Raw genomic sequence first — 23527 nt, forward strand, 5'->3', positions numbered from 1 at the left:
CGGTGAGTCTCTGATTGTGTCTGTTTCACAAACACTTAAATGATAGTCAGGATGAGGATTACAGTAGTATTTTTGTTTTTGTTTTTAGAAATTAACCTTACTCACCTCTTTGCAGTTTTCAGAGTTGGAAAAGTGAATGAGATCATCATTGTACATCTCCTGTGTGTTGATGATGTCACTGTACTCCTTTTGACTAAGGTCCTCTGGGTTGATTCCATTGGCTCTCAAGAACTCCTGATAAGCAACACTGAAAGCCTGGCCAATGGACTGGGCGATGAGCTGAGCCTATGTACAAAAACACAATCAAATATCGTAAATAAGGTCACCAGTCAGCCATTCAAATTTCACGTTTAAAGATGTTAGTCATTGTGGTGACATCCCAGGCAGAAAGAAGTTTGGTTTTAATTTCGTTGCATTTTTCAATGCATATCTCCATCTAATTTGGTGTAACTGATTATAGCAATTATTACATAAAAATGCAAAGCAAAATTTCTCATTTCTTTAATTGGAATATTAATGTTTTGCTAAGTGAATTGTATTAAAAAAAACATTTTGTATCAGTTTTATACGCTTTTCAAAAACTATGAGCTAATTTAGCAAGGTGATAAAATAAATAAATAATAATATATAAATAAAATATGAGATCATTGCTGAAAATAACTCATGGGAGGAGTCTTGTTCTCATTTTCTAAGGCCATAGTCATTTTAGCTAGCCAGAGCCAATTCCTCCATGAGAATAAATACAGAAAATACAAATTTGATATTTGTTTATGAACAATAAATATTTCATGTGTGTATTTGAACCATTGTAATAGATATAATAGATATAGATAATAAATATTTTGCATATTTCGAAATTGGTAAAACATATTATTGACCCTCATACAGATCTGTAATGTATGTCAGTGAGTATGTGGCATCACCATGGCAATTACAAATGCTACTCTTCAGACTTAACAAACAAGGAAAAAATAACATCATCATTAAAGACACTTACATCCTCAGACTCAAAGACGTGGCATATCATTTTGTACTGCTTTTTTGTCTCAGGTGCCCCGGGTGTGGTTTCGATGCAATCTTGAGAAGCTGTACGCGACATTCGACGTCTCGCCATTAGTACCACAATGTTTCCAATATCAGCGATGTAGGAAATGGTGCGCAATGCGTTGTCCATCATTGTTTCCTACAGACACATTAACACAACAATAATTAAAGATTTCACACCATGGTGCGACTGTATTTAAACTTAATGCACACTAATTTGTTGAGAAAATAATTTCTATAATATGCAGTAAACATTGATCGGAGTCTGTGTTGATCAAAAAAGCTACATATGCTACTCATCCCACCCTCTCAATTTAGTACATAATGCTTTGATAAATAATAATGCTTTCATAAAGGCTACCATGATGGAGATAAGTCAATATTTTTAAACCCCCACTTACTACTTGTATCATTCAATTTGGCATTTGCAGTTTAGCTCATCACTTGATTAGTAGTAGTGTGTAGTGGTTGAATAGATAGCCTAATTAGAATTGTTTTTACATTCCATCTTGGAATTGTTCTCATTATGGTTAAGTGTCAGAAAGCCCATTTAAGCCGCTTTGAGACACATTTAAAACTGTTTTATTTTATGATGCTAGGATAATACACATTGGGATAACTGGGTAGACACAACATTGCAGCACACTAAGCTTATACACACACACACACGCGAACCCTGATACACGGGGATGATGGTTGACAGGGGACTAATGAATCATCCACCTTCATTTTGTACTTTTAACAAGTCATACTGAAATGCCCTTTTTAACACTTAAAAAAGATAAAAAAATTGCTCAAGGTAAATGAGTCAACATAAGGAAAAAAATTTGAGTGCATAAAGGAATAAATGTTCATGTGCTAAACTAGGGCTGCAAGCAAATAGCTGGCATAGTACGTGTTGAGTCATCCTCCATGCACAGATGTTTGTCAAGCATTTTGGGTATTATGAAATCTGCTCTAATCCTCTGTCACGTCATAAAATCTGCAGTGGGATTTCAAGAGAAGCTACAATGCAACCTCCACTTGTTTGTGAGTACACAGTGTTCCTTCTCGAAGTGGAAAAAAGCACTTGGCGAAACATACTCACTTGTGAGTCTGCATTGAGGACTTTGATCCTTTGAGTGGAGATGAATAGATCAACTTCAGTGAGGGTTTGAGCGTCTCCATCTTGGCTCTGGAAAAAATAAAATATGTAAACAGCTCACTTAGCTGTGCGTCAGTCAATCACAACTGTAAATAAACAAATGAATAAATAAATACAATAAATAAAGAAGGAAGCAATCTGTCCTAGCAAGAAAATATCAAGTAGACTACACAAAATTCAATTTGACCAATACAGTATTATTTTATTTATGCAGAGCTTTCACAGAACAAAAAACAATTCACGTTAAAGAGACATTTAAAAGCCTGTAAATGAAATGGTAGTTGAGCTCCGCAACTCGCCCATGTCTGCTATGTGTCCACGTCAGACCTTGCACAGTGTCAGTTACGATGGCCTCCAACATCCTCTTAACCTTCGTTCTCAAGACTAACAAATATGCATGATGGATGAAATTCTAAAACACCTGAAGCATCTGATAAGGTCACATTGCTCCAAGTGGAGTTAATTTTTTTAAATGATTATTTCTAAATGGTTTTCTCCATAAATAGGTTATATTTGGAAATTATTTGCCATTTAACTGTTGTTGTTTTTCTAGTCGCTGATGTGTGGTTTTCTACTGGCTCAAATAAAACTTCTATAAATCAAATTTTAAAATCACACCAATATGTAAATGTAAGATATAATATTAGATGATACGTACATTTATTTACACCTCTTTGGAATTCAAACATCAGCCAAAGAAACATGATTGGTTATTTAAAAGCATGCATACTGTGCAGTTTCAAACGAGCAAAAGAAGGAAAAACATTTGATTACATAAGAAATAAATTACCATAGAAAACATACTGATTGGAGACTGATGCCCCCCAAACAAAATAGAAGAGAAGAAAAGAATAGGTGAGATGCTTTCTTTTTGCTGCATTTATTACACACCGCTTTTTTCTTGATTTTGGCAGCCTTCTGTACCCTCTGGCAGGCGGGTGGCCAGGCAGGAGTTTGGATGACACAAGATCAGCGGATAAGGGAGCACAAAAACAGGAGGAAAGGAAATAAAGGAGGTAAATAAAGGGCAAGACAACAGAGCCCCAAACCAAAAAACAGCTGTGCTATTGCCTTTCTCAAGTTATGTGAGTGCATGTGAATGCATGCGTGTGTGTGTGTGTGTGTGTGTGTGTGTGTGTGTGTGTGTGTGTGTGTGCGTGTGTGTGTGTGTGTGTGTGTGTGTGTGTTTGTGTGTGTGTGTGTGTCTGTCTGTCTGTCTGTCTGTCTGTCTGTCTGTCTGACTGCCTGCATGCCTGGAAATCGCGTAAGCACAGTCCTTTTATTATCAGATATATCAGTAATAACCATGACATACCGTAATTAGTATTTAATAACGCATACAAACAAAAATAAATTGTATGTCTGAATACAGTTATAAATAAAAATAATACTAGAGTCTCTGTTAAAGGTTGTATTGTTAAATTAATGGTTGCCACTACCACATTCCAATATGAATTAATAAAACAATAAAACAGAGAGAGGAACACATAAAGTCACGAAGGAGAAGTTCAATGAGATGCTATAAAGCTTGTTCAAAAAATTAACTGCAAGGTTGGGTCACCATCTTTACAATTGAACTGGAGCATCTAAAAAGCCTTTCTTGTTCTTTTTTTTTTTTTGTGTGTGCGTGGTGGAGGTGAAGTTTTCTCATCCACAAATTGCTCTTTCCACAGCTCCTGTGCTTTGGGAAAGCTAAGCAGGGAGGACACAGACAGCACGAATGAGTAAGTGAGGATAAAGCCGCATAAATATTCGATCAAACGCTCAGTATCAAGAAGAAAAGAGCTGCATAAATAACCCTCAAAGGCTTTGCTACAATTTACTCTTAATTTATTTATTTAAGCTTAGTGTGGCACATGTACATAAAGTTGAGTGATTTATGTGGATCAGCATAATGAAAAGTATGCTTGTTGAAAATACAAACGGCAGTCCCAATGAAATTGGGTTAAAACGGAAATTAGAATGATTTGCGAATCCTCTTCAATCCGTGTTCAACTGAATACACTACAAAGACTTTCAAAAGTGATTCATTTTAAATTCATTTTGAATTTGCTTTAGAGAAGTTGGAACAGGGGCATATCTACCACTGTGTTGCATCACCATTCCCTTTGACAATACCGTATTTTCCGCACTATAAGGCGCACTGGATTATAAAGCGCACCTTCAATGAATGGCCCATTTTAAAACTTTGTCCATATATAAGGCGCAACGGATTATAAGGCGCATAGAATAAATAACTCAATGTCGCTCAAACGTTAATGCAATCACAATATAGTAACACTCGAAATAGTGAAAACAATAACAATATATCAATAACTCAACGTTGCTCAAATGTTAATATCACACAACACACAGAATAAACACGTAAAGCTTACTTTAATAAATTAGTCCTCATTCACGAATCCATATTGGTCCATATATAAGGCGCACCAGATTATAAGGCGCACTGACGGCTTTTGAGAAAATTGGAGGTTTTTAGGTGCGCCTTATAGTGCGGAAAATACAGTACTCAATACGCATTTGGGAATTCATTCCATTGACCGGGTGTGTCCTTGACGAGACGCCCGGCAAAATAACGATCTGGTGGCAATAAGTTGGTCTGAAGTCACGCCTACCTGGACCATGTATAAATCCTGATGCAACTGGTCTAATGCAATTTTGGTGAATTTGATCAGCTCAGAGGAATTATGGCATGATTATGACAATCATTGTAGAAAATCAGTTAATTGAATGCACTATTATTATGAATGAATAATTATCATTATTATAGTTTTTAAAACATCCCACAGCTTTGATGGCGAGATGGCACAAACGCTCAACGGTGGTGGGGATAGATAAATAAATAGATAGAAGGTCTGTGGACATATTTAAATCACCAGCGGAGTTTGTCTGTTGCCACACTGGCTAAAAGCAGTCACTATGCAACAGTCACGCACAAATTGCCATGTCCTTTTCTGCGAAGCGATGTCTCCATTGACTGGCAGTGAGTGGCCTGGCTCTATTCAGGCTTACAATGGTCTTTTTTTTTTTTTAAATATGCTCGTGTATACTCGGATGAACCAACCTCCGCTCCGATCACACCGCTCATTGGGAGCTACATGCACTCGTCATGAAAATAGAACGTAAAGTGTGCCATGCAGTATAGCTTTCAACTAGAGATTATCTTGTTGACTTGGATATTGCTTCATCCTCAACTCTTAAAATTTGCGATGAAAGCTGAGGCAAAACTATTTAAAGATTTGAAAAAGAATAAAATAATCTTGTTATGGACAGTAAATTGTACAGGAAGCCACTGCAGGTAGAATTGCAGTTATATACTAGGAGGTGAGCAGCAGCATTTTGGAACAATTGAAGAGGCTTGAAGGAGGGCAGACTGATTCCAAAATAAAGTGCGTCATAGTAATTCAGTATTATACAAGTGAGCGCACATTTACTATGTAACAAAGACATGCGTTAGTTTCTAAGTGCTGCTGAGAAAGGAGAAGAAACAATGAAAAAGAAGCTACACTTAAAACAGCACCGACTTGCCAGTCCAATTTAAAATCACTGTCCAATTTAATGCCCCATTTCGAGACTGTTGGCTTTAGATTAGGCCCAAATCAACAGAGTGGAATGTACAATGGCCACGGGGACCAAACACTATCAATATAATTGTTGCTGTTTAGTTGTTTTCTTTTCATTTACATTCAAGAGATTCAGCGCCATGTAGGCCTTGATTTCCTCCAGGCAATACAAAATGGGTTATTTTGTCACCTTCACAATACTGTAAGTAAATACTAGGCTTTCTTATTAAGATGGAAGCCAAAGACAGCATATACAATACAAATGAATAGTGAGCTTGTTCTTTTACAATATAATATAATATAATATAATATAATATTTTAGATTTAGTCTGATGGTTTCGATGGTTTCATTTGAAAATAAAATGTACTTGGTATAATTATGGAGATTCAAAATGAGTGGTTTCGCATTTCAGTTTGCGGCAGTGTGAATGTGAGAAGGAATGCTTTTTTTGTGCTCTTAATTAACGACTATTGTGTTTACTTGGGCCTTCCCCCATGTTATCTAAAATGAGGAAAACTTCGCCATTACTTCACTGCCTGTCATTGGCAATTATTTTCCTTTCATGTTCAAAACAAATTTAATGGAACAAAGTCAAGTCTTGTCAACGCTTTTGTGAAAAAAAAATCACAATTAACAAAATAGAGGCATGCCTTCCTGTACAGCACACACAATACACAAGTGTCCAAATCATTGCTTGTACGTCAGCAGTTTGCCATAGCAAGCAATTACCCATTTTTTGTGTAAATTTGGAAAAAAATCTAATAATAATAATCCCTGTTTACTGGGTCGGAGCAAGTTGTCCAATTTGGTAGCCTTACTTTGTTGCCTGAATTGCTCTTGATAATTCAGCAATGAAAATGTGTGTTTGACGTCATCTAACTGAAGCATATCAAATGTCCTCGTTCCTCACATGACCAATATAATATTCATCTGGTCTTTCAGTACCTTAACCCTGCTTACTGCCTCCTGAGCTTGCATCATGCGGATGTTTTTGGAAGGGTTCCTCTCAGATAGCAGCTGAGTGGAGCCCAGGTAGTTAGCAGCAAAGATGATTCCATCAATCAGATCTTCTGGCTCGCAGGGTCCTGGGACTACGCCAGGAAGAAAGGAAGAGTCTTAATGGGAAGCCAATAGGAGGGCCGTCTGACAGGGTTTGTGGTGTGGGTTTGGTCAAAGAGCCAAGTACCGCGGCGATAGAACAATAACAGATTGTGTGAGCAATGAGATGGGGAGAGTGTGATGTGTTAGGAAGCCTAGGTTGAGATGAATCTGTCTGTGATATGCAAATGTGGACAAGCCAGCCACTCTGGGACATGTTGCTGTCACAATCCCAGGAAGCAGACAGGCAGCTAAGCCCCTCACTCATCATTTGATCTAACATCTGTCAGCAGGCAGGGAAAGAGCACACAAGTAGCTCAACTAGCATAGACGGGAGGTGGCGCTCAGTGGCTCCCCACGCTATTGCTTGGCTTTGAGGTCAACATAGAGTAGATGGTCAAAGAGATGAACTTACCGTCAACAAAGCTGGGGAATGACGCAACTTTTTTGGTCGTCTGGAAAACAAAAACATAATAGTGTTATGTTGCGATACAATTTAAGAGTAAGTCGAGTTAGATTAAGCAAAGACATTTCTGTGGAGGCCAGATAAACATACCGTATTTTCCGAACTATAAGGCGCAACGGATTATAAGGCGCACCTTCAATGAATGGCCCATTTTAAAACTTTGTCCATATATGAGGCGCACCGGATTATAAGGCGCACCTTCAATGAATGGCCCATTTTAAAACTTTATCCATATATAAGATATATACATTTGGCCTGCGGGCCGGACTTTGGACACGCCTGCTGTAGTGGCTCAATATTGGTCCATATATAAGGCGCCCCTGATTATAAGGCGCACTGTCGGCTTTTGAGAAAATTTGAGTTTTTTAGGTGCGCCTTATAGTGCGGAAAATACGGTATATACGATAAAGAAAGAAGGAGAAATATTTTTTGGCTGTGAGTTGTGGCATGATTACTATTCAGCTCATTCTTACAGCATTTAAATATAAACATTCGGAATACACCTGCATCTCTTCACTGAAATATGGCTTTCAGGCACGTCGCTCACTTAGGGGAAATCCATCAAAGTATAAGCAGAGGTCGTGCTGAGGTATAAATCCAAAATGACTCATTTATGCAGTCATGGTCACAGACATCAAAACAGCAAAATCTGCAGTTTTAAGTAGACTTTTAGATTTGTGCACAGGAATCACAGAATACATCAGCAGGGTTCAAATCTTACATCTGGTACGTTGTTGTTCTCCAGGGGAACATTCAGGTCAGAGCGCTGCTGTTTTCTGGGCTGCTCAGCACCATTGTTCACCTGACAGGTCAACAAAAACACGTGTGAACAAGACACTCGAACAGGACAGTTGCAAGGAAGCTATTGAGGAGCTACAGAAAAAATTGACAGCTATATTTTGAACAGATCCCAACTTGTTAGGATTTCAAAAAAGTGAGTCATGACTATGATGTCTTTCATTTGCCCTTCATTCAATCTAGTATTTTCTCTCAGCTCCCAGCTAATAGATGGTTGTAAGCAGGTCTGCCAGCACAAAATCACACAGGGAGAGGATTAACTCTACTCCCCGGGATACATCTATCTCGCCGTGCACTACTGCTTATTAACATTCGACCATTACTGACAGAAATGAAGCATCTTGCCAATAAAACTGCTCCTCACTGGGAGGGCAAAGATGAAAAGTGGAAATGTGACATTCAAACGGAACAGGCAATGCTGTCAAGCCAATGGATCTGAAATTAATCAGTGCATATACTGTACGACATTAGTACCCTAAAGACTTGATTAGTATTCACTGTGTTCTGCAAACAGCCGTTAATGATATTTGTGGGATGTGATGCTAAAATCCATGCCGTGCCACAAAACGGTGTATGTAACAAAATTCTGTGTTGTTCACACTTCCATCATTGATATTTTCACTATTTGCATAATTAAGGCATCCATCTAAAGAAATATTTGTGAAAACATTGACCTAGATTAGAAAGTCTTCACGTTCATGTTTTGTGTTGGAACTCACAACCATACACAGTACCTACATTGTTTGCACCCTTGAAGACCTTTTTTTTCCCCAGAATTGATGTAGACAAAATATAATATTATTCAACGGACCAGTAATAACTATGCACTGTTGCTAAATTGCGTGACTACAAATGAGCACCACACAGTTAACATGCAAGCATATGTACACATGATAGAGCAGATGTGCACTTTAACAACATTAAAAGTTCTCTGAATTAGCGTGAGGGAGCATCTGTGCGGTTTATTTGTTTTCTTGTATATGAATGTGCTTTGTATGTGTATTTATTGTGCTCTGTAAGAACAGGCAAGGCACGAAAACAGGGACAAATCAAAGAATGTGCAGAAGGGGAAGAACATACCTGTTTTCCAGGGAAATGTTTCTCATTTCCCGTGTAACTCACAGCCTCGCCCCTGGCCATTTTTTTTTTTATATTATATTCCAAAGCAAGCGTACCAGGCAGTCATCCAGAAGATGAATTATGGATATCATTTCAGCACAACTACTGCGCATATATGGATTGCAGTGTTGCTTTTGTTGATAACTTCCAAAATGTTGTATGTCTGCCTCAATATTTGAAATACTACAAAATCAATGTGTACTAAAAAAAAGTGTACAGAAAAATGCTTTGGAGCTTTGGTGCACTGAAAAACACGATTGCCAGCAATGTGCAAGGGTGCTTGTGCTTCAAGATGAATAAGCAGCCCTTGCTTCTCCTTCAAATTCAGTTAAATCCTGCAGACTGCCATCTTATTTGTAACTGATGTGATGAACCCACCCAGAAGGAGGCTGTTGCTACGATTAAGCAAAAAGGCTCCCAGCTCACCTGCTCCTGTTGCCATCTCTGTTGGTCTTCTGGGGAATGTGGTTGGATCTTGAGGCCCCTCTGGAGGTCTGGGTTGTTATGATGCACAGAAGGCAGGTTGAGGGACTTGGGTCGGCTGTCATGGCGATGGTGAGCTAGCGGGTAGGTGGTTGTGTTGGGCTTGGCGTGAAGGTAGTCACCTGTGGGTGGGTCCTGCGCCAGTTCTTCTGGACTTTGATCAGTGCCACTACTCAGGCTCCCCATGCTCATACTCATCTTGATCTCAGCAACTATTTGGTCAATGTCCTCCTCCGCTTCCTCGCCCGTCTCCCCCTCAACCACTAACACCTTCCGGCCTCGGAAGGGAGAGACGTGCATAGAGTTGCCATTGTCCTCTGGGGCATAGTAGTCTCCACTATAGGCCCGTTCGTGTGTCTCATGCTCATCTCCTTCCTCATCTCCTTCCTCATTTGGGCAATACTCCTCGCTTTCTGCATCGTCCTCCTCATCCTCCTCAGGCGGACACGTGTGTGAGGCGTCCTGCATAGCAGGTTGTTGTTGATGGAGATTGTGATGGTTATGGTCCAGGATTGGTTCTGGTCGTCCATTGTATATCTGTTCGTCTGGATCTTGCTCCACCACCTCACAGCGTACCTCCCCCTCCCCCTCAGCCCACTCCTCCACTCTGTGCCTCTCACTACCAACGGCCCAGTGCTCTTGCCTGGCTGCGTTCTCCTCGCGCCATTCCTCGCCACCTTCTTCATCTCCTTCCCTCCAAGCCTCTCTCATGCCTTCCTCCTCTTCTCTCCACTCTTCCCTGGCTGCACTTTCTTCTTCTTCGTCTTCATCTTCTTCTTCCTCTTCATCTTCAGCCCACTCCTCCTCTCTCACCTCTGCCTCGCCCTCTTCAGTCCATCCTTCAACTGGCTCCTGGCACTCGGTGTGACCTTCACTTGGCGGCATAATACAGGCCCGTTCGTGACCGTGTTTGCAGTCTCCTTGGCTGCTGCAGTCCATACCTTCCATGTAGCTCTCATCCTCGGGACAGTACCGGATGTAGTAAGTAACACCTTCATCCTCCTCTGCCAGCCCTGGAAGTTAATGAACATTTATGGTTGATTCTTTATAGGGCAATAATTACAACGGCACTTGGCAAAACTGAACTTTATCAACACTAAAGCGACACCGGTATCTAAAGAAAATAAAACATCTTTGGCAGAGTAGACCTAAAAAAAAAAAAACGGCTCTATAATGTTAACTGAACAATACGGTGCAAAGCATTGCAATTCAGTACCATGTTTTGCTGTTTTAACATTTTTGTTTCAAAACGAGATGACCAACTTGCTGGGGTTACAATAATTTTTTGTACTCATCAGATTCACTGATGAAATCACTCACCGTCATCGTAGTCTTCCTCATCCTCTGATGTATTGTTAATGTAGTCAGAGCAAGAGTCATCGTCCAGGCTGTCAGCTCCATCATGAAAGTCCGCCTGGCTGTGGTTATCTTGCTCATGCTTATGGTCAGGCGCTGAGGGTGTTGCAGGTCTCTGGGCCACTATTTCTACATCTGCTTGATTGCCATATCGCTTCAGTTCAACATCAGCATCCGCATCCACTTCTGGACAGCTGTTGGGAACCTCATCCTCACACTTGTGAGAGGAATATTGTGCCTTACAGGTACGGGGAAGGGGCTTTGGTGCACGTGATTCCTTGGGGTAGCGGGTTGGCCGCTGCCGAGGATGGACTGCTTTCAAATCATTTGATTCTGTAGGATGAGCTGAAGGACAGGAGCTGGAGACTGGAGGAACCACACAATGGGCTCCTGGCCTCTTCCTTTGAGACATGTTTGGTGGTTTACAGGCCATGCATTGTTACAGTTTGCTCCTAAGAAGCAAAAAAACACAGATGAAAATATATGAGTCAATTCTGCTTTAGGAATAAGAGGAGAATGGACTGAAAAAAGACATTAGTCAGTCTGCAAGATTCATATTTAACCTCTATGTTTTTAAAGTGAGTTGCCAAGAACATTACCTGAGAAATAACTTATGTGCAATTATCAAGATGAATGAGTGCACGACAAAGTCGCACTAACGAATAATCTTCTCTGCACACATTAAGTGATAAATAATCTGCTGGGGAACTCTAGATGATTCCGAAGATGCAGCGGCAAACAGTCGTAGCAGGTAAAATTAGCCAAACTTTGACATTTATCAGATTGTTTGTGAGGTAGAGATGCAATTGATGCACGACAGCATGAATCAGCTCTGGCAACTCATCACTAATCCTTCTTCAGCTCTCTGTCAGACACACCCTTCAGTGCCCTGCCGTCTCTTTTCAGCGTCCATTTGACAGCTTTCCAGTTTTGACCCTTCAATCATTACTGATTATAAGAATTAATTAGCTACGACCCTGGCAGCTCAAATAGCAGGCAAGTACGAAAAGACAATACAGCAACAATACTCGAGCTAACCCATATTGGATGTGCATCAGCGACATGAGTGACTGCTGCGTAGTTCACAAACAGTTTTTCGTTATTACGAATTATAGAAGGACATGATTACAGCTGACTAAATGTGCATATGTAAAATAAAAAAAAAACTAACTGAAGGCATATGATAATGATAAATAATAAAATGACAAAAGCCCTTAGCATGTCAAACAAAGAAAAAATAAATCGAATGAACCTCTTACCTGAGGTCCTGAAATGGGATGTGGTGTACAATAGCACAACGGCCCAGTGTTTCCTCCCTTTGCTCTCTCCTCGCTCCTCCCTTCCCCCACCATCCGCCAGCTACACAGCATGCACCTCACTGACTCGACCCGCCCCATTTTGCCACAATATATTCTAACATCCGTTTATTGAAGCACAGCCCCTCCTGAGCAGAGAGTAAAGGATCAGTAACTAGGGGTAACTGCATCTCAGGGGCGGGGTAAACTCCCCTCTGACCTCCTCTTTGTTGAATTCCAATAGAATTGCTTGGATTGTGGTATGGTATTACCCCGTTAATGCCTGATTTGATCTCCATTTCATTTCCTGGCCCAAACATACATATTTCACCATTTGGTGTTATTTTAACCAGTAAAAACACTTCAAATGGATGTCACATACACAGCTTGGTACTAGAATCCCAATCGGCTGCTTTGAGTAGCAGCTAGGGACCGATTGAGCCAAGCTATCATCTCCACTGAACCTATTTCTGTTCGCCACAAAATACTTTTGCTCGAGTGAGATGAAGCTTTAAATTATCTTCAGACACTTCTGTTGTTTGGCAGAGGCATATGTGCAGTGTGTTTACGCGAGGAAGGGGAGGAAAGAGTGAGAGACAGTAGGTGGTTTAAGCATAGTGAGGGTACTGAGAATATTAATATCTCAGCTTGAAATCTAGTTATGACCTAATTATTTACTCAATTATGCCATTTTTAACACAGTGTTGCCTGAGGGATCCAAGTTCACATGCATTCAATAGTAGTTTTTTTGTTTAACCACTAACATGGAGAAACGTCTTCAGGTTCTCTGAATTTTTTGATGATTTTATGGACCACAGTGAAATCCAAAAATTGCTTAAACTGTTAGACTAATTGCTCACACAGTTGCTTACAATGGGTAGAACCTTGACCCATTTTTCCTTGTGAACAACTGAGCCTTTTGGAGAAACTACTTTTATACCCATACACCTGTTAACAAAGAACTTTTCTGTGGTATATTCTTAACAGGTGTTTTTTTTTTTATTATTTCTCAACGTTAGTCCTGTTGAAGCTTTTATGGAATATGTTACAGGCTTGAAATTCAAAAGAAGAGAATATTTTCCAGAAAATATCTTGGTAGCCTATTCAGTGTTTGAAAATGAAAATCATTACTCATGTTGTATTTTTATTAAATCTTTTACGGTGTCCCACTTTCATAGGAATTGGGTTTTTTTTTTATTATGTTTTTTGCACATCACAGTGTAATGTGTGCATCCCATCATGATGTTTGATTGCTCTCTGGCCTTTAGCGGATAAGCAAACCATACGTACATGTAGCGTAAAGGCAAACGTTTGAAGGTTTTCAGAAATGAAATAGCATTGGAGATACTAGCTGTTGTTTTTGTCTCAGACTTTCACTCTTTGTCCACCAAAACGTTTCAGATGAGGAAATTGGCCAATGCTGTGAGTTTCAATGCAAGCCATTAACAAATTGGGTTCAACTTGGCATAGGATGATACAAAGTGAGAAGGTTGGAGAAGATTCCTAAAACTCGTAGACATATACATATTTGTTCCAGCTACGACTTAAACCACATACATCTATAATACACATCAGGATTGTCTTTATTGTTTGTACACTGCGGATAGGAGCACTAACAGAAACAGACTTTGTTTGAAAAGGAGTTTCTCTTCAACAGTCTCATTGACATTCAGCATTTGTTCTCCTTAAAGCCTCCCACTCACTTCAAGACGACAACAAGGGAGCTTTGCGGGAGATAGGAAGAGGAGAAAGGCAGAGTTGGTTCGCAGCCGGAATGGCACAGGACCACAGAAACCTATTCCACGCTCCCTTCTCATTATGCCTGCCAATGTCCATCTTGCCACCTCAAGCACAACTACACCCTTGACCGTTTCCACAGCAACACCCGTTTTTTTTTTATTTTTATTTTTTTTTACCACAGTCTCTCAGAGAGGTATCTAAGACAATTATTAAAAAGTCTCTTCAGGAGAATGAAAGTGTAGCATTCAAATAGAGTCATTGTGCTGATCTAAACTATTTCACAAGTTTGAACACTTGTAATGCCAAGTGTGGAGAGTCAACTCGGCCCAGTATCATAGACACACTAGATACAATCTAAAGTGACAAAAACAGCCTAAAGGCAGATCTGCATGTAGTTATAACTGAATGAAACCCAATAAGATCAAAACTGGTCCAAACAGCATGACATGTTGCAATTGTTATAAATTGTTATTATTTATGAATTAGATATGAATTTCACATTGACAAAGGGTTTCATTAATGCTGTTTGTCTTCTTCTTCCCCTTTTACCAAGATAATTTGATCTTGACAACTAAGAATGAGATATGATTGGAATGACCTTTGAATTGTCATTAAAATGTCAGGGATAGTCATGGTTTAAAATGACACAATACTCCACTAAATCTTACACACGTCTTTTTAATGCTTTTTCAGACTGAGACCTCTCTAAATTCTATCCATCCCCTGACCTTTGATCCTCATTGAGTGTCATCTTTTAATCAAGACCCGTTACGCGTTCACGGCCTTCACTCTTCTTACTTAGCTCAGGTCTTTGCAATCTCGAATAATGCTATCAGCTCATAACTGCTGAGCCAGGTGGTGTCTGGATAATAAACAGAGGTAATCAAAATTGCCTCAATTATAATTTGATTGGACAATACACACGATGAGAAAAACTTAATTCTCCAACATTATGTAGCACTCTCAGTTTTCTTCAAGTTCTCATGAATCTCATCAAATCTACTGTTAACATGAATCAAATTTGGAGATGGTGATTATATCTACAGTTTATGCTTCCTGCAAAAATCTCTATGTGTAGTTAACAGATAGATCAGGGGTGTCAAACTCATTTTTTTCAAGGGCCGCATTGTAGTCATAGCTTCTTTCGGAGGGCTATTATAACTGTCAACCCAAATAAATGTATGAGCACCTTATATTATGTACAGTAAAAGCTACAAAACTGTCAGGCAGGGGACAAGGCGAAGGACTCGGATGCAGAGTCGTATCTATCTGGGATTTATTCCAGCAAGCACTCAGAGCAAAAGTACAAAACAAAGCGCCTCTTGCGAGGGAAAACACGGGGCAAAAAGTACAAACAAAAGGCGTCGCACTGTGGCGAGTCAAAAGGCTAAAAGTACAAATCAAAACGCCTCTTTCGAGGGAAAACGTGTAGCAAAAAGTACCAACAAAAGGAGTCGCACTGGAACGAGACAAAAAGGCGCTGGAGACCCAGGCACAACCAAAAGCGTCGCTCGGCGGCGAGACAAAAAGGAGAGTTCTTTCAGAGAGTTCGGACATCAAGGAATCGCTGGTGGTCGGGACGAGGCTAGACACACTGGCACAAGACAAGGGGAAGACACGGACTAAATACACACAAACGGGCGGGGACACAGGTGATGACAATTAGTATCGATTACGCGGGTGCACACAATCGGGATCAGGGAAGACAAGACAACCAACACCGAGGAAGGAAACACGAACTGAAACGGAAGGAATGACAAAATAAAACCGGAAGTAAAGTTACGACAATTGACGAGACAAAAAACTGAAAAAATAAACGCGACCGCATGACAGAACCCCCCCCCTAGGGCCGGATCCCAGACGGCCCAGGAGCCCCAGGGTGAGCCGCATAGAAGTCCTCAAAAAGTCCCGGGTCCAAAATATAACTAGGCGGCACCCATTGCCGCTCCTCCGGTCCATAACCCTCCCAGTCCACCAGGTACTGCCAGCCCCGGCCTCTTCTGCGCACATCCAATAGTTCTTTGACGGTGTAGGCCGTCCCACCGTCCACAGTCCGCGGAGGCGGAGGGGGCGCCGGATCCGGCACCAACGGGCTGTCCACCACCGGCTTGACCTTCCCAACGTGAAAGGTGGGGTGGACTGCAAGGGACCTGGGCAAGCGTAGACGCACCGCGGCCGGGTGCACGACCTTGGCGATGGGGAACGGGCCCACGAAGCGAGGCGCCAGTTTCCTGGAGTCCCCCCGGTGGGGAAGATCCTTGGTGGATAGCCAGACACGTTGACCTCTCTGGTACACGGGCGCCGGACGTCTCCTCCGGTCAGCCATCCGCTTTACCCGGTCGCCCTGTCGGACCAGCGTGGCCCGAGCCGCCGACCAGACGCGATGACAGCGGCGCACCAAGGCGTGGGCCGAAGACACCGTCACCTCCGGCTCACTGTCAGGGAAGACAGGGGGCTGGTAGCCAAACACACACTTGAAGGGGGACATACCTGTAGCCGTGGTGGGCAGGGAGTTGTGGGCATACTCCACCCAGGAGAGGTTCTTGCTCCACGAGGAGGGGTTCTGGGAGACCAGGCAGCGGAGACTTGTCTCCAACTGTTGATTAATACGTTCTGTCTGTCCGTTTGCCTCCGGGTGATAGCCTGACGTGAGACTCACGGTTGCCCCTATGAGCTTGCAAAACTCCCGCCAAAACCTGGATACGAATTGGGGCCCTCTATCGGAAACTATGTCTTTCGGGAACCCATGAACCCGGAATATGTGGTCCATCATCACGGTGGCCGTTCGTTTAGCGGACGGGAGCTTGGGCAAGGCGATAAAATGAGCCATCTTTGAAAATCTATCCACCACTGGGAGTATGGTGGTTCGCCCATGCGAGGTCGGAAGCCCGGTGACGAAGTCCATAGATATCTCCGCCCACGGGCGCGAAGGAATGGGTAGGGGATGCAGCAACCCCATGCGGGCGCCGTGGGCGTTCTTATTCCGGGCGCAGACGGGACAGGCGGCAACGTATTCCTTGACGTCTGCCCTCATGGAGGGCCACCAGAATCGCTGCTGGATTACGAACAGCGTTCGGCGCATGCCCGGATGGCAGGAGAGTCTGGAGGTGTGAGCCCAATGGATGACTTGGGATCGTAATTGAGCAGGGACAAATAGTCGGTTCTCAGGGCAACCACTAGGGGGTGGTTCGTTACCATTGGCCTGCTGTACCCGGCCTTCGATAGGCCAGGTCACGGCTCTAACCAGGCAATGAGAAGGCAGGATAGTCTCAGGCTTCTTAATTTCTGGGTCCGAGTTGAAAACACGGGAGAGGGCGTCAGGCTTGGTGTTCTTGGTTCCCGGTCTGTAGGACAAAGTGAAGTTAAAACGATTGAAAAAAAGTGACCAGCGGGCTTGGCGTGAATTCAGTCTCTTAGCTGACTTAATGTATTCTAAATTTTTATGGTCTGTCCCGACCAAAAAAGGCTGCTGTGCTCCCTCTAACCAATGTCTCCATTCTTCTAATGCCAGCTTGACTGCCAACAGTTCGCGATCCCCCACGTCATAATTCTGTTCGGCGGGCGTCAGCCGTCGAGACAGGAACGCGCACGGATGGAGCTTGTTGTCGCTCTTGGCCCTCTGCGAAAGGATGGCACCTACTCCTTGATTGGAGGCGTCCACCTCCACCACAAACTGCCGCGACGGATCAGGGAGCGTGAGGATGGGAGCGGTGCTGAAACGGTTCTTTAGCTCCTGGAAGGCCGCCTCCGCCTCTGCTGACCAGCGGAAGGGGACTTTAGGAGACGTGAGCGCGTGCAAGGGAGCCGCTGTGGCACTGAAGCCCTTAATGAATCGCCGATAAAAATTGGCAAAGCCCAGGAATTGTTGCACCTTCTTGCGTGAGTCAGGGGTAGGCCATTCCGTTACCGCGCTTACTTTCGCCGGGTCCATCTCTACTTTGCCCGGGGCTACGATGAAGCCGAGAAAAGAAACGGTGCTCTTGTGAAATTCACTTTTCTCGGCCTTTACGTATAGTTGGTGTTCCAGGAGTCGTTGCAACACCGTCTCGACGTGAACCCTATGGGTCTTCAGATCTGGGGAGTAAATCAAAATATCGTCCAAATATACGTACACAAACCGGTCCAAACAGTCTCTCAAAACATCGTTTATCATGGCCTGAAACACAGCGGGAGCATTGGTGAGGCCAAATGGCATGACGCGGTATTCAAAATGTCCTCGATGCGTGTTGAACCCTGTCTTCCATTCGTCCCCTTCCCGGATGCGCACCAGATGGTAGGCGTTGCGCAGATCTAACTTGGTGAACACCCGGGCTTGCTGTAATTGGTCGAACACGGTCGACATCAGTGGGAGCGGATACCGATTCTTGATGGTGATCTGATTGAGGGGACTATAATCAATGCAGGGACGTAGGGTGCCGTCCTTCTTGCCCACGAAAAAGAACCCCGCCCCCGCAGGCGACGACGACGGTCGAATCAGCCCTGCTTGCAAGGAGGAGTCTATATATTCATTCAAGGCTTGCTTCTCAGGTCCCGAGAGAGAATACAGCCTCCCCTTGGGTATCGTTGATCCCGGCAGCAGGTCAATGGCGCAATCATACGGACGGTGGGGAGGCAGAGAGGTAGCCTTGGCCTTGCTGAATACCTCGGCCCATTGGTGGTAACACGCAGGGACCCCGGTTAAGTCTGGGGTTGGCGCGTCTGGAGCGGAAGGCACAGGGCGCGGGTTAGACTTGATACAGGAATCATGACAGTCGGACCCCCATCCCGTTATTTCCCCTGATCCCCAGTCTATAGCGGGGTTGTGGCGTTGAAGCCATGGATACCCGAGAACGAGAGGGTTCATTGGTGAGGTCACGACATGTAGACGTATGTTCTCCTGGTGGAGGCCAATTGACAACGAGACTGGTTCGGTTATGTGAGTTATCTCAAAGAGTGCCTGTCCATTGAGTGCCTTAGCTTTCACTGGAGTGTTCAGTAGCTCAGTCTTTACCCCGCACCGGCGAGCAAATGCCCAGTCTATCAAGCTTTCGTCTGCTCCTGAGTCTATTAATACTTCGAGTTCTATCTCTCTTCCCGACTGGGTGATCCTGCCCTTGGGAAGCACTCGCCCCGGGGACAGAGCCGCCGAGAAGGCGCTTACCTTCAGGGTCCTCCTCACTGGACAGGAGAGAAGGAGGTGTCCGAGCTCGCCGCAGTAGTGGCATCTTCCCTCTCGGCGCCGCCGTAACTTCTCCTCCTCTGTTAACTTGGCTCTGCCCAACTGCATCGGTTCTGGCTCCTGGCGCTGCCGATCCCCGTACGGCCTGGAGTGGTGAGCGTCAGGGCCGGCTACTGGAACGAAGGCGGGAGCGTTGCTGCGTCGGTGCTTTCTCCACTCTTGCAGCCGGTTGTCAGTGCGGATAGCCAGAGCGATGAGGGCGTCGAGGTCGGTGGGAAGATCTAAGGGGATTAGCTGATCTTGGATGGGTCCTGACAGGCCCCGGAGGAAGATGTCATATAGTGCCGCCGCATTCCACCCGCTCGCCGCGGCCAGCGTGCGGAACCGGATGGCGTAGTCTCCGACGGTGTCTTGTCCCTGGTCTATCTGACAGAGTTGGCGAGCCTTGTCTCGGTCAGCGGAAATGGGATCGAACACCGTTCGCAGGGCCTGGATGAAAGCGGGGAGAGAGTGACAGGAGATGGAATCCCTGGCCCATTCCGCGGTGGCCCATGTGCGGGCCCTTCCCGTCAGGTAGGATACCATGTAGGCCACCTTGGAGCGCTCGGTGGGGAATTCTGCTGGGGAACTCTCAAAGTTCATCTCGCATTCTGTAATAAAAGCCCGGCTAAGGCCGGGTTCTCCGGAGTAGCGCTCTGGAGGAGCCAGTCTGGCACTGCCAGTCATGGGACCTCTTGCAAGGGAAGGAACGGGGGAAGCGACGGGTGTACTGGAGGTCGCTGCTGGTCCCGCGTTCAAGAGCGAGAGCACTTCCTGCATTTGCTGACCCAGCTTTGCTACTTGGGTGGCGACCGCTCCTCTGAAATTTTCTTGATTCCTAGCGAGTCCTCGGATCTCTTCTCCCAAGTCGCCCACCTCCCTCTGGTGCTGGGCGAGCAGTGAGGCATGGGAGCGCACTGTGGCGCACAGGTGCTCCGACTCTGCCGAGTCCATGTCTGGCCAGTGTGTACTGTCAGGCAGGGGACAAGGCGAAGGACTCGGATGCAGAGTCGTATCTATCTGGGATTTATTCCAGCAAGCACTCAGAGCAAAAGTACAAAACAAAGCGCCTCTTGCGAGGGAAAACACGGGGCAAAAAGTACAAACAAAAGGCGTCGCACTGTGGCGAGTCAAAAGGCTAAAAGTACAAATCAAAACGCCTCTTTCGAGGGAAAACGTGTAGCAAAAAGTACCAACAAAAGGAGTCGCACTGGAACGAGACAAAAAGGCGCTGGAGACCCAGGCACAACCAAAAGCGTCGCTCGGCGGCGAGACAAAAAGGAGAGTTCTTTCAGAGAGTTCGGACATCAAGGAATCGCTGGTGGTCGGGACGAGGCTAGACACACTGGCACAAGACAAGGGGAAGACACGGACTAAATACACACAAACGGGCGGGGACACAGGTGATGACAATTAGTATCGATTACGCGGGTGCACACAATCGGGATCAGGGAAGACAAGACAACCAACACCGAGGAAGGAAACACGAACTGAAACGGAAGGAATGACAAAATAAAACCGGAAGTAAAGTTACGACAATTGACGAGACAAAAAACTGAAAAAATAAACGCGACCGCATGACACAAAACAAACTGACAAATAACTCGTTTGCAAATCAGATGAGTAAAAACTGGTCAAATATAAAAAAAAAAAAAGATATTATTAAAAGTTAAGACAATTTGCAATTCTAGTAATGACATGAATTTGATGCACAATTTGTTTTCGCGGGCCACATAAAATGATGTGGTGGGCCGTATCTGGCCCCCGGGCCTTTAGTTTGACACCTGTGAGATAGATGGAGCAGGTGAACTCGGCAGGCTAATATGGATTGGTACAATGGCACTTGAAATAAGTTTTGGGTTCAGATATATTAATCAGTGTCAATTCCAACAATTCAAATTTCCTGGGTATCAATGGACTCTAAGCATGACTAGAGTTACTCGAGAAAATTCCAACTACAATTCTCAGCTTCCTTCTGGAATGTCTTTTCATCCTCAGATGGAGCATGGATACAAGTAGTCTTTTTATTTGTGTCATTATCACCACTGGGCAGCTGACAAGCAGAGGAATAATTGTGCAGACGGTGACTGCTCAAGCCCCGAGAGGAGCGGCACCATAGAAATGATAGACACAAAGAAGCTTGGTTTTGTTTATCAGTCCTGTCCACTGTTGTTGACATTTTCCTTATCTCTGCGTTTGTGTGATGTGCCAACTGAATATTGGGGCTAGGCAATTATGCTGAAAATAAAAATGCCCAGTCCTACTGAATTAACACATCTATTATGAATTTAGACTTCCTTGACAGTGTTTCTATATCTACCAATCTCACTGTTGCAACTCAATGCACTGAAAGTGCCGAGTGTGTGTTCGTGTGTGAATCTGTCACATCAATCCTTATAAAGCAGTGGCAGGTTAAGCAGGAGTTGCAACCTCCCAACAACCTTCATGCTTTACTGAACCCAAGGGAAACATACAGAGTCAAAAGGGAAGACTGAAATCTCCTCAACAGACCTAAACTTAGATCACATATTTGAGCAGTATTCCGTGTATTTTTATTTTTTGATCCCACCAACTGCTTTCGAATGCATTTAAATATCAAAACCTAATTATTCACATGTTGTGTCATGTTGTGAAATCTGACAAGGATTTTATCCCATGTGCATTTGGTTCTAAGAGACTGAAACGACAACAGGGAGCTCCATGATATTAACTATAAAGATATGTTGATCAAGTTAGGAGCATCTTATCACGTGTAAGCTTGGTGAAAACAAGATAACAATCTGAACAGAAAGTGCAGTTTGAAAGAGGAGCCAAGTCTGTAATGTAATGTATGATTTATTCAAACCTATTTTAAGAGTTCTTTGGGGTACTCTCCCTCACAATATTATGCAGAAACTGAAAAAGGCCCAGTGGAGGATGTTCGTCCTGTGGCTACGTCTCGTATTATATACAGTATACAAACTGACAAATAACTCGTTTTTAAATCAGACGAGTAAAAATTGGTCAAATATTTAAAAAGATGAATGGTAATAAAAAATAACTAACAGCATCTCTTTTTTAAAAGTGAAGATAATTTAGAATTGTAGCATTGACACAAAGTCGATGCACAATTTGTCTTCGCAGGCTAAATATGATTACACTGCGGGCTACTGCTCATTTCTCCTCTCAGCAACAGCCCCGCCCAATCCATGAAAACGGGTCCATACATAGTGACATCACAAAGTGAGAAGCCACACCCTTACCGTCCTGACATATTAAACCCACGCACACTTTCGCAAAGCAGCAACTTGACTTCACATGCGGATGTTCTGATTTTGGTGCATCACATGAATTATAAAATGGGTCCAGTACATTCCGAAATGAGCTCAAGCACTAGTCATTGCTGTTTGGTGCATTAAATTATTTCTTTTTTCTATGTATCTGTAAGATGTCCTACTTAGTGAGCAGTTATTGAAAATAGATGGATGGATGGATGGATGGATGGATGGATGGATGGATGGATGGATGGATGGATGGATGGATGGATGGATGGATGGATGGATGGATGGATGGATGGATGGATGGATGGATGGATGGATGGATGGATGGATGGATGGATGGATGGATGGATGGAAGGACGGACGACAGACAGACAGACAGACAGACAGACAGACAGATATTATTTGAAATAAACTTGAAATAGCATGATACAGCTCCCTTGATTAATGGGAAACATGATAACTATCAAGTTTAATTAAGTGAGATTGTTTGTGGTGTCTATAAAATTCCGAACTAAATCATGTGACTTTTGTTCAAAATGCAGCACAACGTATTCCCTGACGAGTCTTACTTTCCGTGGGAAGAGGAGAATAAATATCCTGCCTTATTTATTTAGTCAAAGATAAATTCTGAGGAGGAATAAATCAATAAAAAAAGATGCCAGCCAACAGATCCAAAGCCTCAGTCAAAACATGCTGGACTGAGTACTAATTTCACAATCCCTACAGATGGGTCCAGAGGTCATTAGGGATAGAAGGACAGGGGATGAGGATATGAAAGGCCTCATAAGGTCTCTCTCACCAAACCGACAACCAAGCCAATCCTGTGATGACAGAAATCGGGATTATTGTATCTGCCATTTGAATCCCCTTACATCACATCACTGTCACTCTGCTCTAAAGCCACACCATGGACTTCTGCGTCATTTATGTCATGGGTAGTATTCAAGATAGGTAACCACGGAC

General features: G+C 43.5%; 1 protein-coding gene across 4 annotated transcripts in view; it reads right to left on the reverse strand.

Moving 5' to 3' along the window:
- apba2b (amyloid beta (A4) precursor protein-binding, family A, member 2b) overlaps window positions 1–23527 on the reverse strand; it is a 35551-nt gene that overhangs the window by 4006 nt on the left and 8018 nt on the right. For 2 of the 4 annotated variants that reach the window (XM_049717908.1, XM_049717905.1), the window contains exons 2-10: window positions 11037–11524; window positions 9660–10729; window positions 8038–8118; window positions 7266–7305; window positions 6698–6843; window positions 3080–3115; window positions 2132–2218; window positions 998–1183; window positions 106–285 (exon numbers count right to left, since the gene is read on the reverse strand). In XM_049717908.1, the coding sequence (XP_049573865.1) occupies window positions 106–285; window positions 998–1183; window positions 2132–2218; window positions 3080–3115; window positions 6698–6843; window positions 7266–7305; window positions 8038–8118; window positions 9660–10729; window positions 11037–11505 (2295 nt within the window). In that variant the 5' untranslated portion in view covers window positions 11506–11524. Of the gene's footprint in view, window positions 1–105; window positions 286–997; window positions 1184–2131; window positions 2219–3079; window positions 3116–6697; window positions 6844–7265; window positions 7306–8037; window positions 8119–9659; window positions 10730–11036; window positions 11525–12331; window positions 12472–23527 lie in introns of those variants that run through there. The other 2 variants (XM_049717906.2, XM_049717907.1) reach the window with 2 other exon arrangements.

Source organism: Syngnathus scovelli, chromosome 4 (genome assembly GCF_024217435.2).
Source record: "Syngnathus scovelli strain Florida chromosome 4, RoL_Ssco_1.2, whole genome shotgun sequence".
Classification (NCBI taxonomy): Eukaryota; Metazoa; Chordata; class Actinopteri; order Syngnathiformes; family Syngnathidae; genus Syngnathus; species Syngnathus scovelli.